Here is a 15,222-nt window from a genome sequence, read left to right on the forward strand (position 1 = left end):
TGCCATAAGGGTGGTATCATCTGCATATCTGAGGTTATTGATATTTCTCTTGGCAATCCTGATTCCAGCTGGTGCTTCCTCCAGCCCAGCGTTTCTCATGATGTCAGTTCAGTTCAGTTCATTCGCTCAGTCGTGTCTGACTCTTTGCGACCCCAGAATCGCAGCACACCAGGCCTCCCTGTCTATCACCAGCTCCCGGAGTCTACCCAAACCCATGTCCATTGAGTTGGTGATGCCATCCAGCAATCTCATCCTCTGTAGTACCCTTCTCCTCCTGCCCCCAATCCTTCCCAGCATTAGGGTCTTTTCCAATGAGTCAAATCTTCGCATGAGGTGGCCAAAGTATTGGAGTTTCAGCTTCAACATCACTCCTTCCAATGAACACCCAGGACTGATCTCCTTTAGGATGGACTGGTTGGATCTCCTTGCAGTCCAAGGGACTCTTAAGAGTCTTCTCCAACACCACAGCTCAAAAGCATCAATTCTTTGGCGCTCAGCTTTCTTCACCGTACAACTCTCACATCCATACATGACCACTGAAAAAACCATAGCCTTGACTAGATGGACCTTTGTTGGCAAAGTAATGTCTCTGCTTTTAAATATGCTATCTAGGTTGGTCATAACTTTCCTTCCAAGGAGTAAGCGTCCTTTAATTTCATGGCTGCAATCACCATCTGCAGTGATTTTGGAGCCCCCCAAAATAAAGTCTGACACTGTTTCCACTGTTTCCCCATCTATTTCCCATGAAGTGATGGGACTGGATGGCATGATCTTAGTTTTCTGAATGTTGAGCTTTAAGCCAACTTTTTCACTCTTCTCTTTCACTTTCATCAAGAGGCTCTTTAGTTCTTCTTCGCTTTCTGCTATAAGGGTGGTGTCATCTGCATATCTGAGGTTATTGATATTTCTCCTGGCAATCCTGATTCCAGCTTGTGTTTCTTCCAGCCCAGCGTTTCTCATGATGTACTCTGCATATAAGTTAAATAAGCAGGGTGACAATATACAGCCTTGACGTACTCCTTTTCCTATTTGGAACCAGTCTGTTGTTCCATGTCCAGTTCTAACTGTTGCTTCCTGACCTGCATACAGGTTTCTCAAGAGGCAGGTCAGGTGGTCTGGTATTGCCATCTCTTCCAGAATTTTCCACAGTTTATTGTGATCCACACAGTAAAAGGCTGTGGCATAGTCAATAAAGCAGAAATAGATGTTTTTCTGGAACTCTCTTGCTTTTTTGATGGTTCAGCGGATGTTGGCAATTTGATCTCTGGTTCCTCTGCCTTTTCTAAAACCAGCCTGAACATCTGGAAGTTCACGGTTCACGTATTGCTGAAGCCTGGCTTGGAGAATTTTGAGCATTACTTTACTAGCATGTGAGATGAGTGCAATTGTGCGGTAGTCTGAGCATTCTTTGGCATTGCCCTTCTTTGGGCTTGGAATGAAAACTGACCTTTTCCAGTCCTGTGGCCACTGCTGAGTTTTCCAAATTTGCTGACATATTGAGTGCAGCACTTTCACAGCATCATCTTTTTGGGTTTGAAATAGCTCAACTGGAATTCCATCACCTCCACTAGCTTTGTTCGTAGTGATGCTTCCTAAGGCCACTTGACTTCACATTCCAGGATGTCTGGCTCCAGGTGAGTGATCACACCATCATGATTATCTGGGTCGTGAAGATCTTTTTTGTATAGTTCTTCTGTGTATTCTTGCCACCTCTTCTTAATACCTTCTGCTTCTGTTAGGTCCATACCATTTCTGTCCTTTATTGAGCCCATCTTTGCATGAAATGTTCACTTTGTATCTGTAATTTTCTTGAAGAGATCTCTAGTCTTTCCCATTCTGTTGTTTTCCTCTATTTCTTTGCATTGATCACTGAGGAAGGCTTTCTTATCTCTCTTTGCTATTCTTTGGAACTCTGCATTCACATGGGTATATCTTTCCTTTTCTCCTTTGGTTTTTGCTTCTCTTCTTTTCACAGCTATTTGTAAGGCCTCCTCAGACAGCCATTTTGCTTTTTTGTATTTCTTTTTCTTGGGGATGGTCTTGATTCCTGTCTCCTGTACAATGTCACGAACCTCCATCCACAGTTCATTAGGCACTCTGTCTATCAATCAGATCTAGTCCCTTAAATCTGTTTCTCACTTCCACTGTATAATCATAAGGGATTTGAGTTAGGTCATACCTGAATGGTCTAGCGGTTTTCCCCACTTTCTTCAATTTAAATCTGAATTTGGCAATAAGGAGTTCATGATCTGAGCCACAGTCAGCTCCTGGTCTTGTTTTTGCTGACTGTATAGAGCTTCTCCATCTTTGGCTGCAAAGAATATAATCAATCTGATTTTGGTGTTGACCATCTGGTGATGTCCGTGTGTAGAGTCTTCTCTTGTGCCCAAGGTAAGAGGTACCCAAATGAGACAGCAGGCGCTGAGAGAGGGCATCAGAGGACAGACACACTGAAACCACAATCACAGACAACTAGCCAATCTGATCACAAGGACCACAGCTTGTCTAACTCAATGAAACTAAGCCATGCTGTGTGGGGCCACCCAGGACGGACGGGTCATGGTGGAGAGGTCTGACACAATGTGGTCCATTGGAAAAGGGAACGGCAAACCACTTCAATATTCTTGCCTTGAGAACCCCATGAACAGTATGAAAAGGCAAAAAGATAGGACACTGAAAGATGAACTCCCCAGGTCAGTAGGTGTCCAATATGCTACTAGAGATCAGTGGAGAAATAACTCCAGAAAGAATGAAGGGATGGAGCCAAAGCAAAAACAACACCCTGTTGTGGATGTGACTGGTGATAGAAGCAAGGTCCGATGTTGTAAAGAGCAATATTGCATAGGAACCTGGAATATTAGGTCCATGCCTCAAGGCAAATTGGAAGTGGTCAAACGGGAGATGGCAAGAGTGAATGTCGACATTCTAGGAATCAGCGAACTAAGATGGACTGGAATGGGTGAATTTAATTCAGATGACCGTTATATCTACTACTGTGGGCAAGAATCCCTTAGAAGAAATCAGTAGCCATCATAGTCACAAAAGAGTCCGAACTGCAGTACTTGGATGCAATCTCCAAAACGACAGAATGATCTCTGTTCGTTTCCAAGGCAAACCATTCAATATCACAGGAATCCAAGTCTATGCCCCGACCAGTAACGCTGAAGAAGCTGAAGTTGAATGGTTCTATGAAGACCTACAAGACCTTTTAGAACTAACACCCAAAAAAGATGTCATTTTCATTATAGGGGACTGGAATGCAAAAGTAGGAAGTCAAGAAATAAATACCTGGAGTAACAGGCAAATTTGGCCTTGGAGTACAGAATGAAGCAGGGCAAAGGCTAATAGAGTTTTGCCAAGAGAACGCACTGGTCATATTAAGGTTAAATGTCATTAAGTATATTAAGCATTAACACTAAAACAAAGCCTGTCTAACAAATATGTACCTCAGTGTTCATAAAAGCATGATTTACAATAGCCACGACATGGAAAGAACCAAAATGTCCATTGATAAATGAATAGATAAAGAAAATGTGGTATGTATGTATACATATACATACACACACACAAACATACACACACACACATATACACAATGGAATACAACTCAGCTATAAAAAAGAAGGAAATATTGCCATTTGCAGGAGCATGGATGGACTCAGAGGTTATCACACTAAGTAAAGCAAGTCAAGAAGAGAAAGATAAATACCATATGGTATCACTTATATGTGGAACTTAAAATATGTCACAAATGAACTTATCTACAGAACAGACTCACAGACAGAAAGAACAGACTTGTCATTGCCAAGAAGGAGGGGGTGGGGAAGGGATGGATTGGGAGTTTGGGATTAGTAGACACAAACTATTATATATGGAATGCAAAAATAACAAGGTCCTATTGTATAGCATAGGGAACTACATTTAATACCCTGTGATAAATCATAACGGAAAAGATTGTGAAAAAGAATGTGTGTGTATATATATATGTGTGTGTGTGTGTGTGTATGTAACTGAATCATATTGCTGCATAGCAGAAACACAACCTTGTAAATCGACTATACTTCAATAAAATAAATTTTAAAAATATGCAGTACAAAACACAAACCTACTTTGAAAGAGTCCCTTAAACAAAAACAAAAATTGAAGCTCCTGAAGAACGCTTAATTCAATTAGCTGTCTGTCACAGGATATCAACATTTTCATTTCCCAGTCACTTTCACATAGTTTCTTAAGTTTTCTCTTTACTCTCTCCTTTTACAGGGAAAAAGTTTCCAAAAAGGTCAAAGTTAGGGGTTTTTAAAGAGGTTTTTTGTGTGTTTTGAACCCGTGGATGGTTAGGCCTGAACTCATTATATACAAATAAAAACAAAAAAGGCAAGATAAGCTAATTTGGCTAGTACTGAAGAATTTTGGACCTCATATACTAAAGGCAAACTTATAATCAAGAATCTTTGACTGTATCTGCTCTGAAACTCCAGTTCAAATAGCGTTACATATATCAAAGGTGCCCTCAGAATATCTGTGGGAGTGTTGCCACAGGTGGACACATGGAAGAAACTTAAGATGTTTAGGTGGAAACTGCTGCATAACCTTTCTTTTTTATGCAATTTCATACTAGATTTCAATTCCTATTTCATTTTTGGTATACACAATTTAAAAATTTCCTCTAAAACTTCCAGAAACTTCCCACTTATCCAAAAGTGAATAAATCTTTTCTTTTCCAAATAGCTTAAACAGTGGTTCTGAAACTTCAAAGTGTATCAGAATCACCTGGAGGCTGTTAAATCACAGACTTCCAGCCCCACCCCTAGAGTTGCTGATCAGTAGTCTGAATTGGGCCCGAGAATCTGCATTTCTACCAAGTTTCTGGGTGATGCTGATGCTGCTGGACCAGGGACCACACTTTTAAAACCACTGGCTTAGAAAACACAATTTTACTTCACCTAGTCCATTTAACTTTTCCAGTTTCAGGCTCATGCCAAAATTCCAAGGAACAAAAGATAATATAACAGTTTATATACACATCAAGCTTCCTTGGTGGCTCAGATGGTAAACAATCTGCCTGAAATGCCAAAGACCTGGGTTCGATCCCTGGAGAAGGGAATGGCTACCCACTCCTGTATTTTTACTGGAGAATTTCATGGACAGAGGGGACTGGTGGGCTACAGTCCATGGGGTCACAAAGAGGTCTACATAAATTTTAGCTTTGGTAATTACAACTCACAGGATGCCTGTTCTTGGCTAACAGGAACTTCTATGGGTCTGTCGAGAGGCCACTTTACCAAGAAGTAACTTTGCAGTTAGCTTAAAGTTAAGAATGGTGCTTTTTTCCTTCTCACTTCTCCTTCTATCTTGCACATTCAGTAGGGTCTCCTATCTTACTAGAGATATGATATGAAAAGCCATGATTTGGCTAGTCTCATACCCCAATCCATGTTACCATTCCCTGTTACTTTTATTAGACTTTATTGTACACCTTTTTAAAAAACCCATTGGAATGAAGGGACACTGTACCTGGGGATCGACTGATCTGAGCATGGGGGGTGTCCGAGCAGGCTGAACCCCACTGATGCTGAAGGACTCAGATCGTGGGGGCAGGTTGGGGTCCGATATCCTGTTGGCAACCTTGTGAGGCATGGCAGGTGAACTCTGCCGGTTGAGTCTTGACCGTTCTTCTACCTAGAAAACCAAAAAAAAAAAAAAGTGCCTCAATGGATAAAAGCTGATTTACTTCCTAGTCAGGATTTTGTGTAGTCACTTGCACAGTCATTTTGCACTCCTCCAATCAAATCAGTTTAGAAAGCCGAAGCTCTACCTGCTCTGCGTCAAAAATGTGCAAAAAGCTCTTTTCTGTCAGAGTAAATAATAGCATGAAAAACACATAGAATGCTTAAGGCATCACCCTTCCATTACCCCTTATCTCACGCTATTCTATTGGCTGGGAATTTGGGACCTGCTTTTTAAGAGTTTCTCATGCATTAGCTGGAACCCTGTCCTGTTGATTGGTCACAAATCCAGGGCTCAGTCAGGGAGAGAGGCAGCTATGTCAGGTATTACAATTGCTTGGGGAAAATAAAAAATTGCTTTGAGCTGACAAATAAGACAGGACGGGAAAGAACATGGAAGGGCTGATAAGAGGATGTGCCGAGCACACTCAGCCTCTCTATCGCTTCCCGTGCCCTACCCGTGGGCAAGTGGGAGTCTTGCTCAATGAGTATGGCTTGTCTTAAACTGACTTGCTGTATCTTTTTTTTTCCTCTCTTGAGGGCCTTTTCTTTTCAGGTGTCTCTCTTCCTGTTCCCTAAAATACACTGCCCCACTGCATTTTTTCCATTCTAGCCTGGAGTCCACTCTCTCTCTCTTCCCCGTCTCCTGCCTGTTTTTCCACACATGGCACTTGTCCTTGCTTCTCCTACTCTCCTCTCCTCTCCAGCCCTCTGGACACTTCATTCCCTTGTCACTCTCTTTTTTTTGCAGAATCTCTCTCAGCCCAGAGGAGATAACTGAACAGAAGTGCTTCACAGGGAAGGCTCAAAGGACCCAGGAAGGCTATCTTTATAGGCAAAAGTCACCCTTAGTACTTATTTGTTGCAGACAGACTGTGGCAGAGGACAAATTATAAAGAAAAATGTAGATAAACAAAATGTACACTGAACAACATGATTTAAAAATCTTCAACAGCTTTAAAAGGTCTAACACTTTTCTCCAGATCCACCTTGTCCTGTCCTTTATTTCTTCAGGGTCAATTTGACAGTTGTAATTTCCAAACCCATTGGGGCAATAATTCCACCCTGATGACCATTAACTCTCTTCTGCTGACTCACTATCTTTGTGTTGTAATAGCCTGTTATGGAACCCACATGTGGGTCCTCAAGACATATTTGTATGTAACAGCTAAGATCCTTTATTCATTTTACTTCCTGATTTGAAATAAAAAGTCAAAAGAGCTCTTCTTTCCCATCCTATTCTAAATATTCCTAGGGGCAGACTCAGTCTCATACACAAAGTGAGCCTATTTTTAAAACTCTCAAATTAACTACAAACATGTTAATGTGTTAAGATGTGCTACAGTAGAGAAAACCACCCTTCTGCCTCTACACAAGAGTCATCTGAACACCTCTTCTCTGGCCGTGGCTGTGCATGTATGTACAATTGACATCCAGCTGACTTTGGCTTTGAAATTCCGTGTCTCAGAAGCTTACCACATACCAAATAAGATAATCAACAAAAAACCAGGATATAAACCAGAACATGTATACTTTGTGGAAGTATGTGTGTGTACAAAATATTACATCAGCAATAACTGTTTAGCTATTGCATTGAGCAAAAGGAAAGAACAAAGTCAGCTTTGAGATGAGAACACAAACAGAAAGTCCTGAAAAGAGAGCCCTAGATAAACTGAGACCAAGGCATGCAATGTATTGTTTTTCTAAATACTAGACTCTTTGAGAAGAAGATGATTATTTCTAGACCACTGGAATTAGTCAAATATTAGTCATTTTCTTATTTCTAGGGAAGATCATTAAATAGAAAAATCACACGTATAGGTACCCCTCAATATTCAAACCACTGCAGTCTGAGGTCAGAAATCCAAGAGGTTCAATTCATCTTCAGATAAATAATTGTTTATCCAAACTGTAGCCACTTATTACCTGATATTTATGAATCAAATATTGTAAGGAAGTTAAGATACCTGCCATTCTTTTTTTTTTTTAGCTGTAAAATATCCTTATACTGTTTTAAACCCACATTCACAAACAGCACATTAAAAACAACAGCCGAAAAGTCTGTCCCCAAAGATCTCCAATGAACAAAGAAACCATTTTGGAGATGAAGAATTCTTTTGGCAACTGCCAGCAACAAACCTCCAGGAAAGAAGCACCTTTGTCTCTAATAGGACCATGGGCCACATATGCCCTAAAACTGTTGTTAGAAATGAATGGGACACAAAGAGGGGTGCTGATTTTCATAGGCAGTTAATGGGTTTGATTAGTCATACGTGGATATCGTTGTTGTTGTTTAGTTGCTAAGTCATGTCCAACTCTTTGCGACACCATGGACTGCAGCACACCAGGCTTCCCTGTCCTTCACTATCTCCCTAAGTTTGCTCAAACTCATGTCCATTGAGTTGATGATACCATCCAACCATCTTATCCTCTGTCACCCCCTTCTCTTTCTGTCCTCAATCCTTCCCAGCATCAAGGTCTTTTCCAATGAGTTGGCTCTTTGTATCAGGTGGCCAAAGTATTGGAGCTTCAGCTTTAGCAACAGACCTACCAATGAATATTCAGGGTTGATTTCCTTTAGGATTGACTGGTTTGATCTCTTTGCTGTCCAAAGGACTCTTAAGAGTTTTCTCCAGCACCACAATTTGTGTGTGGATATTACTAATGTATTTCTAGTAACATTGCCTATGCCTTCTCTCAGTTCGTTTACATACTAAATCCTACCATCAGTATGTTACAGTCTTTACCATCATAAAATATATGGTATGAATAATCTATTGTTACACTCTGCAGATTATTTCAGGATGAATCCAATGTGATGAGATTTCCTGGGTGGGAGTTTGTCCCAAGAATCTGAAAATCTATATGAGTGTAACAATGAGGCATCAGGCTACTCTAGCTCCAGAAAATCTTGTCCTAAAGTCTTCAGAAAGATAACGCTGTCTGTTGCTTTTGCACCAAAGGAACAGCATGAGTACTGGAGTAAAGATATCAAATCAAACATCCTAGTAACAGTTTCAGATGGACAAAGGTCTGTCTCCTGATTCATCACATCTTATGTTTACTAATTGAACATTGCTGCTACTGCTGCTAAGTCGCTTCAGTCGTGTCCGATTCTGTGCGACCCCACAGATGGCAGCCCACCAGACTCCACGGTCCCTGGGATTTTCCAGGCAAGAGTACTGGAGTGGGTTGCCATTGTCTTCTCCAACTGAACACTGAGTGAGGCAAAAAAGGTGTTTTCCCCCAGATTAAGAATATATGTGATTAAAAACTGGGTTTCAATGGAGATATATTTCAAGCTTCCTTTTATGATATAATTAAAAAAAAAATATGAGTCTTCGCTTCAACCTCCTGCTACCAAGAAGATATAAAATATCTTAAATACCACCAAAAAAGTGTTCTAGTAGCATTGTATAAAGAGTGTCAAGATGCCATTCCATAACAACAGAAGACATCTGTTGTATGAACTACAAAGGAGTTCATACTTGATGGGATTGTCAATGAATATAGAAAATTATATTAGGAGAGAAAGATCAATTTTACCATAGAATCAGGCTTTTACATTTTTAAAAGAATCATTTTACCATCAAAACTAAAATAACTTTGAATAGGTTTGAATCACTTCTGCAGAAATACTATACCATTTATTACAGCATTACAGGGAAAAATAAAAAACAACTGTGGTCTCAGAAATAAAATTCCACTTCAGGCAGGGCTATGCTATTCACTGGGTAACACAGGAATGATATCTAAGCCCTCTGAGATATATAAAAGTAGCATAAATACAGAAGACCTGAAAATAAATGTGTTGATTACAAGATTTAAAAAAATTTTCAAAATAAGTAACTATGTTGAAACATGTATACAAGTATAAACATTACATCAATGTCAATTGTTAAATTGTTTTGTACATTTGAAAATAATTTATAGCTTCTAATGTCTCACAGAGCAATAAGAAATGTTATCTGCTGAGAGATTTCAAAACAAAATCATAGAAGTAGTTTTTAAAATGTTGACAACAAAATATATTTACTGTCATATGGGTGTATTTTAATAATACTTTATTAAATATATGACTGTAGGGTCTGTGGGAGTCTATGTAGGTCTTGGAAGGCCTGCTTAAGAGCTAGTATGTGATGAATTGAACATAATTGTATGGGAAATCCACCCCCCCAACTGGACAAAACATTTGATTTTTGTCTTTACTGGCAGTGCTGGAGGAAGAGAAAGAAGTTAAGAGAAAGAAGTTCAATGACCTTTAAGTCCTCATTAGGTATTCTGATCCGCATTCACTGGGCACATGACGAGGTGAGTCATGCTGTCTTTTGGCAAAACCACATGGGCAGATGATTACTGAGCAAGACTGGGGCTATCCCTTCTCTGGGGCACCTTGGGGGACAGAGGAAACACTCATTCCTTGTTGAGTTTGCTCAAATTCATGTCCATTGAGTCAGTGATGCCATCCAACTATTTCATCCTGTCATGTCCTTCTCTTGCCCTCATTCCCAGGGAATGCTTAAAATGTAGTCATGTCAAAAGATAAGGTCCTGGAGTACTTTACCAAGATCTACTCCTAACCAATGATTGCAGAAGAAAAGTATAGATCCTCATGTGAATGGAGCACATAACTTAAAAGTAAGGAGGCCAATCTTAAGCAGGCTGAGATAAGAAATTAAAAAGTGTGTATCCATCACTGGAGAGAGATAAGTGGAGGAGATGTGAACTGCTCATGTGAAATCCCAACCAGAAACAAGAGAGGCAAAACACTTATTCCTTGTGGGCAACAATAGCCTTTGGAGCAAAATAGAAATATGTTGACTATTTCATTTGCAGTTGTAGAATGCCTACAGTTTCAATGGCACATTCACATACATGGTTGCCCAGGATTCTCCCAACTTTGAGAGAGAAAGTACAGATGGGTAGGCTATACCCCAGGAAAGCTAGGACACTTCAAAGTCACACAGCCTGGAGTGGAAGAATGAGAACTCAAACGAGCTCTTTCCTATTTCCTGCCAGGTCTGTTTCATGCTAAATCTTAAGAGAGATAAACAGAAACTAAGGAAAGATGGGAACAGAGCTGTAAACTCTCTAAATAGTTATATGAGAGCTCATATAAAATAACTCAAATAAAAAGAAAAAAAAAGTATCAGTGTAGAGCAGAGAAAACAAGTGGAGGAGGAGTTCTTATATACAGGGATTTCAAAGCCCAGTGAACCGATGGGATATAAAGAGACATCTTGGCCCATCATTTGCTAAATAAAACCATGACCAGATGACTGGCATGTATCACAGAGAAAGAACATGATGAAGCGTTAAAAAAAATTAAAATACCATCTCACGCAATACTCATAGACAGAGCATTCTGTTGCTGCTGTGTGTTGGTGAAAATTAAAAAAAAAATATTGTCAGGCCCCGATAATCACAAGCCATTATGAGAAACAGGAATCTGTATCATTATAAAGAAAAGGGCATTAAAAGAAAAGGAGTATCTGTCTTTCAGAAAGAGCCAGTGTTGGGGGGGAAGAATCTTTAAATTTTGCTGATATTTTAATAGTATATCATATTGATGTTTTTACAGAACAAATCTGACTTGCATTCCAATTCAAAAATGGCAGAGAATTTGAAAGGAGTGAGAATGTCCCTACTTCTCCTTTTAATGGAGACATTAGTGTTCCTTTCTGGCTGAAATCTGAAAATCAAAGCTAATGTGACATTTAGGACAACCAGAATACTCAGGAAAAGGATAGGGAGAAGAGCTCAACAAGATTTGCCAACAATCGAGTGTTTCCATTTGTTCTCACTACATCTGACAAATTAATAACAAAGGAAATGAGAAACATGATGATGACTTATGTTTTACAAAATGAAGGAACAAAAACATGAAGGATGAACCATTATAACATTACACTGCTAATGAAAAAAATGTCGATTTGCTATAAGGAAGAGAAATAAGTGGATGGAAAAGTAATCAAAGAAGGAAAACTCAAGATGATGAGAAGGTGTTGTGATGGTTTAGCTGCCAAGTCCTGTCCGACTCTTGCGACCCCATTGACTGTAGCCTGCCAGGCTCCTCTGTCCATGGGAGTCTCTAGGCAAGAATACTGGAGTGGGTTGCCATTTTCTTTTCCAGGGGATCTTCCCGACCCAGGGATCGAACCCGTGTCTCCTGCATTGCAGGCAGATTCTTTACCGACTGAGCTACCAGGGAAGCCCAGAAGTATAGTGAAGTTGCTCAGTCGTGTCCGACTCTTTGCGACCCCATGGACTGTAGCCCACCAGGCTCCTCCGTCCATGGGATTCTCCAGGCAAGAATACTGGAGTGGGTTGCCATTTCCTTCTCCAGGAGATCTTCCTGACTCAGGGATTGAACCCAGGTCTCCCCCATTGGAGGCAGATGCTTTAACCTCTGAGCCACCAGGGAAGCCAGAGGTATAGAGGTGAGTTAAAAAACAAATACAGGGTAAATTACAAAAGAGGCAGCTGTAAGTGGACGACAGCTAGTTGGTGCCTTCAAAGGCATATGGTACAAAAAAGCTCAGAGCCTCTATCACAGGAGACCATGACATGCTGCCGCCTCATCCCTGGTGAGGATATTTTCAAATTTATATCCTGGTATTTGGAAAAGAAAATGGTACCTCTTTTTATACCTCCAAAAGAGAGTTTAACCTGGGTTCTTTTTATTGGTTGATAATTAAAACACTGCTGAGCTAGAAATTCTGTCCATATCTAAAGTCTTGAAATGTATTTTAGTGTTTGGCTACTTTCACCTACCTCTCTACTATAAGAAAGAAAAGAAATCTGTAAATAAAGTTCTAGAAGAAAAGTTCATACATTGCGGATAGAAGCACTGAAAGATCAAGACAATAAGGATCCTTACAGTCATTTTTATTCCCATTTTAGGAAGTGGGTGTTAAAAAATGATGAATCAAATTCAGGCAGACAATCATTTGTTTTTACTTGTATACCAGTTGCTACAATCCCCAATTTAGCACTGTCATTCATTCTATCATTTAAATGTTTCATCTTTCTTCTAAAATAGGAGCACCCACTCTAAGACTTGGGAACTGCTTCATGAAGAGATAGGTGGTTAGTTGGAAGCTGCATTATGTTAACCACACCCAGGAAGATAGGATTAAATATAAAATCCTAAAAGAAGGTGACCCTAGTGATAAAGGATCTGCCTGTCAATGCAGGAGACAGAAAAGATGCTGGTTCAATCCCTGGGTTGGGAAGATCCTCTGGAGTAGGAAATGGCAACCCACTCCAGTATTCTTGTCTGGGAAATCCCACAGACAGAGGAGTCTGGTGGGCTACAGTCCATGGGATTGCAAAGAGTTGGACACGAGTGAGCATACAGGCACACACACATGTCCAAAAGTGCATGAAGCCCAAAAGAATACCAGTTATCAGGAAGCCAGAGACCTTGGAAGATGTCACCCACCAGAGGTGGCCCAGACTTAGGATGGCCTGGTAACCTCACATTGAGAGCACCTGATGACACAGCCATGGTGTTTGCATGCCTATTATCTAACTTTTCTTTACACTAGAAGCCTGGCCAAGAAGCACAGGGGAATTAGGAGGTCTAGAAAACTTCCCTGATGATATCTGCAGAGATGTGCCCCCAGGAATGCCATGGCTCCTGAAAGCTTGGTGCTCTTGAATTAGCTCTGAATAGAGAGGACAGGCCAACCAATTTAATGATGAGGACAGATGGTAACTAGAAAACGATGAAGTTAAAATGTTTAAGTGAAAATAAGAATGTGCTGAGTAGCGGTGAAAGGAAGGAAGTGGAAACTGCTTCAGTTTCTCCCCCTTTCCTGGTACATTTGTGTATGAGGGAGCTGCCCAGGGGAAAGGAGATTCTGGTATGCTTTACAAGGCATCCAAGTCCTCTCCAGGTGGTGTCTGGAGGGATCTGTAGGTGTCCCTTTCTTAAACTTATGCTTGGGGCTGGGAGCATTGAAGGACAGGTGGTCATGCATCCAAGAGAGGTCATTTAGCGATGCAGCACTTCTTGGAGGAGACGAGCTACTTGTACGGATGTATGAGTTCGTGCCCCGAGGTCCAGATGGGTCTCTAAGGCCCTTCTTACTTGCAGAAATAGACAACTGGGGGCTCATCACTTTGGCGATGTTGAGAGAGGACACACAAATGACTTGGGGTCCTGACTCTGAAGGTGGGCTACATCCTTGGGAGTGAGATCGCTTTGTTGATCTCACTGTGGTCCTTGAAGCTCCCTGAAGCTTCAGTTGATCTTCAAGACCAAGTCTAATGGGATAAGCTGTTTCATCTTTCTTCCATGAGTGATGCTCAAACAGGAGTCTTGATCTGGAATCATTAATTTCTGTAGGTGCTACTGGTATTAACTTAGTAGAGGCTAGTTTTTCAGCCTTCCAAACACCTGCCATGATTCAGGAGCTGTGAATCTGCCTTAGCTGAAGGTTTCAGCTTGGCATGGTTTAGCAGTGGAGGAAAATGGCACGTCTTTGCTAGCCAGGAAGCACGTCAGCTGCTGTTTAACAGCAGTGATTCTGTTTAACTGGAAGAACAGATGAGTTGTTAAGGGGTTGGTGCTATACCTGCGGGTAGGATCACAAAATTGAATTACTGACCTGGGGGAAAGAGGCAGTTCTTACAGACATAGGTAAATATAAATCACATTTACAGACTTTAAGGGAAAGTGATCAAAAATGTTCTTTATATTGAACAGAATGATTTTCTCTACAGATTTACTTTTTAAGTCTTAAAAGAAAAAAGTTACCAGTTTTATAAAAAATAGTACACAATCATAAAGGATTTAAACAAAAAGCTTAAATAAAAGACTCTGTAGTTTCTACCCCTCATACACAACCATTTTTTATATTAGGACAACATAATTTCAAGTGTTTTCTATACATATGTAAGATAAAACAGGAAATAAAAAAAACTTATAAAAATAGGGTCTTATGTAAGAAATCCAGTTCTAGTAATACTGTAGTCTAGATAACTTGAAATAAGCTCTAGCTATAAATATCTGAAGATACTAGGACAAAATGTAAAGTAATATAAATCACTCTTTTGAATGACTAGTTATGCTTACAGGAAAATAAAGGAAATCATTAGGTGCTAACCCTAACCCTTCTTTAGTAGTCGAGCAAATGAAGGATCATTCCCATGAAAGTATTTGTAAAAAATATAAATGACCTCCGACCCTGTAAGTGAACCACAACCACAAGCCTGGGACCAACTGTGTCTTCACTGGTACCACAGAAGAATATAGGATGTTAGTGACAATACTAACGATCAGTTTCAGGGTCTAGGTCCCGATAGAAAATGATACTGCTTAGAATTCCTTAAGTCTTAAATCACATTCTTCCACTAAAAATCCTCCAGCCACAAACTCAATTGGATCCCAATACAGAAAAAGATTTTCTGCTTCCTGCTGTTACTTACAAAAAAGAACCACAAATGGATTGAGGTATAGAAATAAGGTTATAGTTCTTCCCAAAACAAA

General features: G+C 40.2%; 1 protein-coding gene across 23 annotated transcripts in view; it reads right to left on the reverse strand.

Moving 5' to 3' along the window:
- The window catches only part of TNIK (TRAF2 and NCK interacting kinase), a 403,607-nt gene that overhangs the window by 59,814 nt on the left and 328,571 nt on the right, over positions 1-15,222 (reverse strand). For 22 of the 23 annotated variants that reach the window (XM_081570916.1, XM_081570915.1, XM_081570911.1 and 19 more), the window contains one exon: positions 5,515-5,679. The exons of the other annotated variant lie outside the window; for it this stretch is intronic. In XM_081570916.1, the coding sequence (XP_081427042.1) occupies positions 5,515-5,679 (165 nt within the window). The remainder of the gene's footprint in view (positions 1-5,514; positions 5,680-15,222) is intronic. 23 annotated transcript variants of the gene reach the window in all.

Source organism: Giraffa tippelskirchi, chromosome 2 (genome assembly GCF_054371585.1).
Source record: "Giraffa tippelskirchi isolate mGirTip1 chromosome 2, T2T-mGirTip1v1.2.pri, whole genome shotgun sequence".
Lineage (NCBI taxonomy): Eukaryota > Metazoa > Chordata > Mammalia > Artiodactyla > Giraffidae > Giraffa > Giraffa tippelskirchi.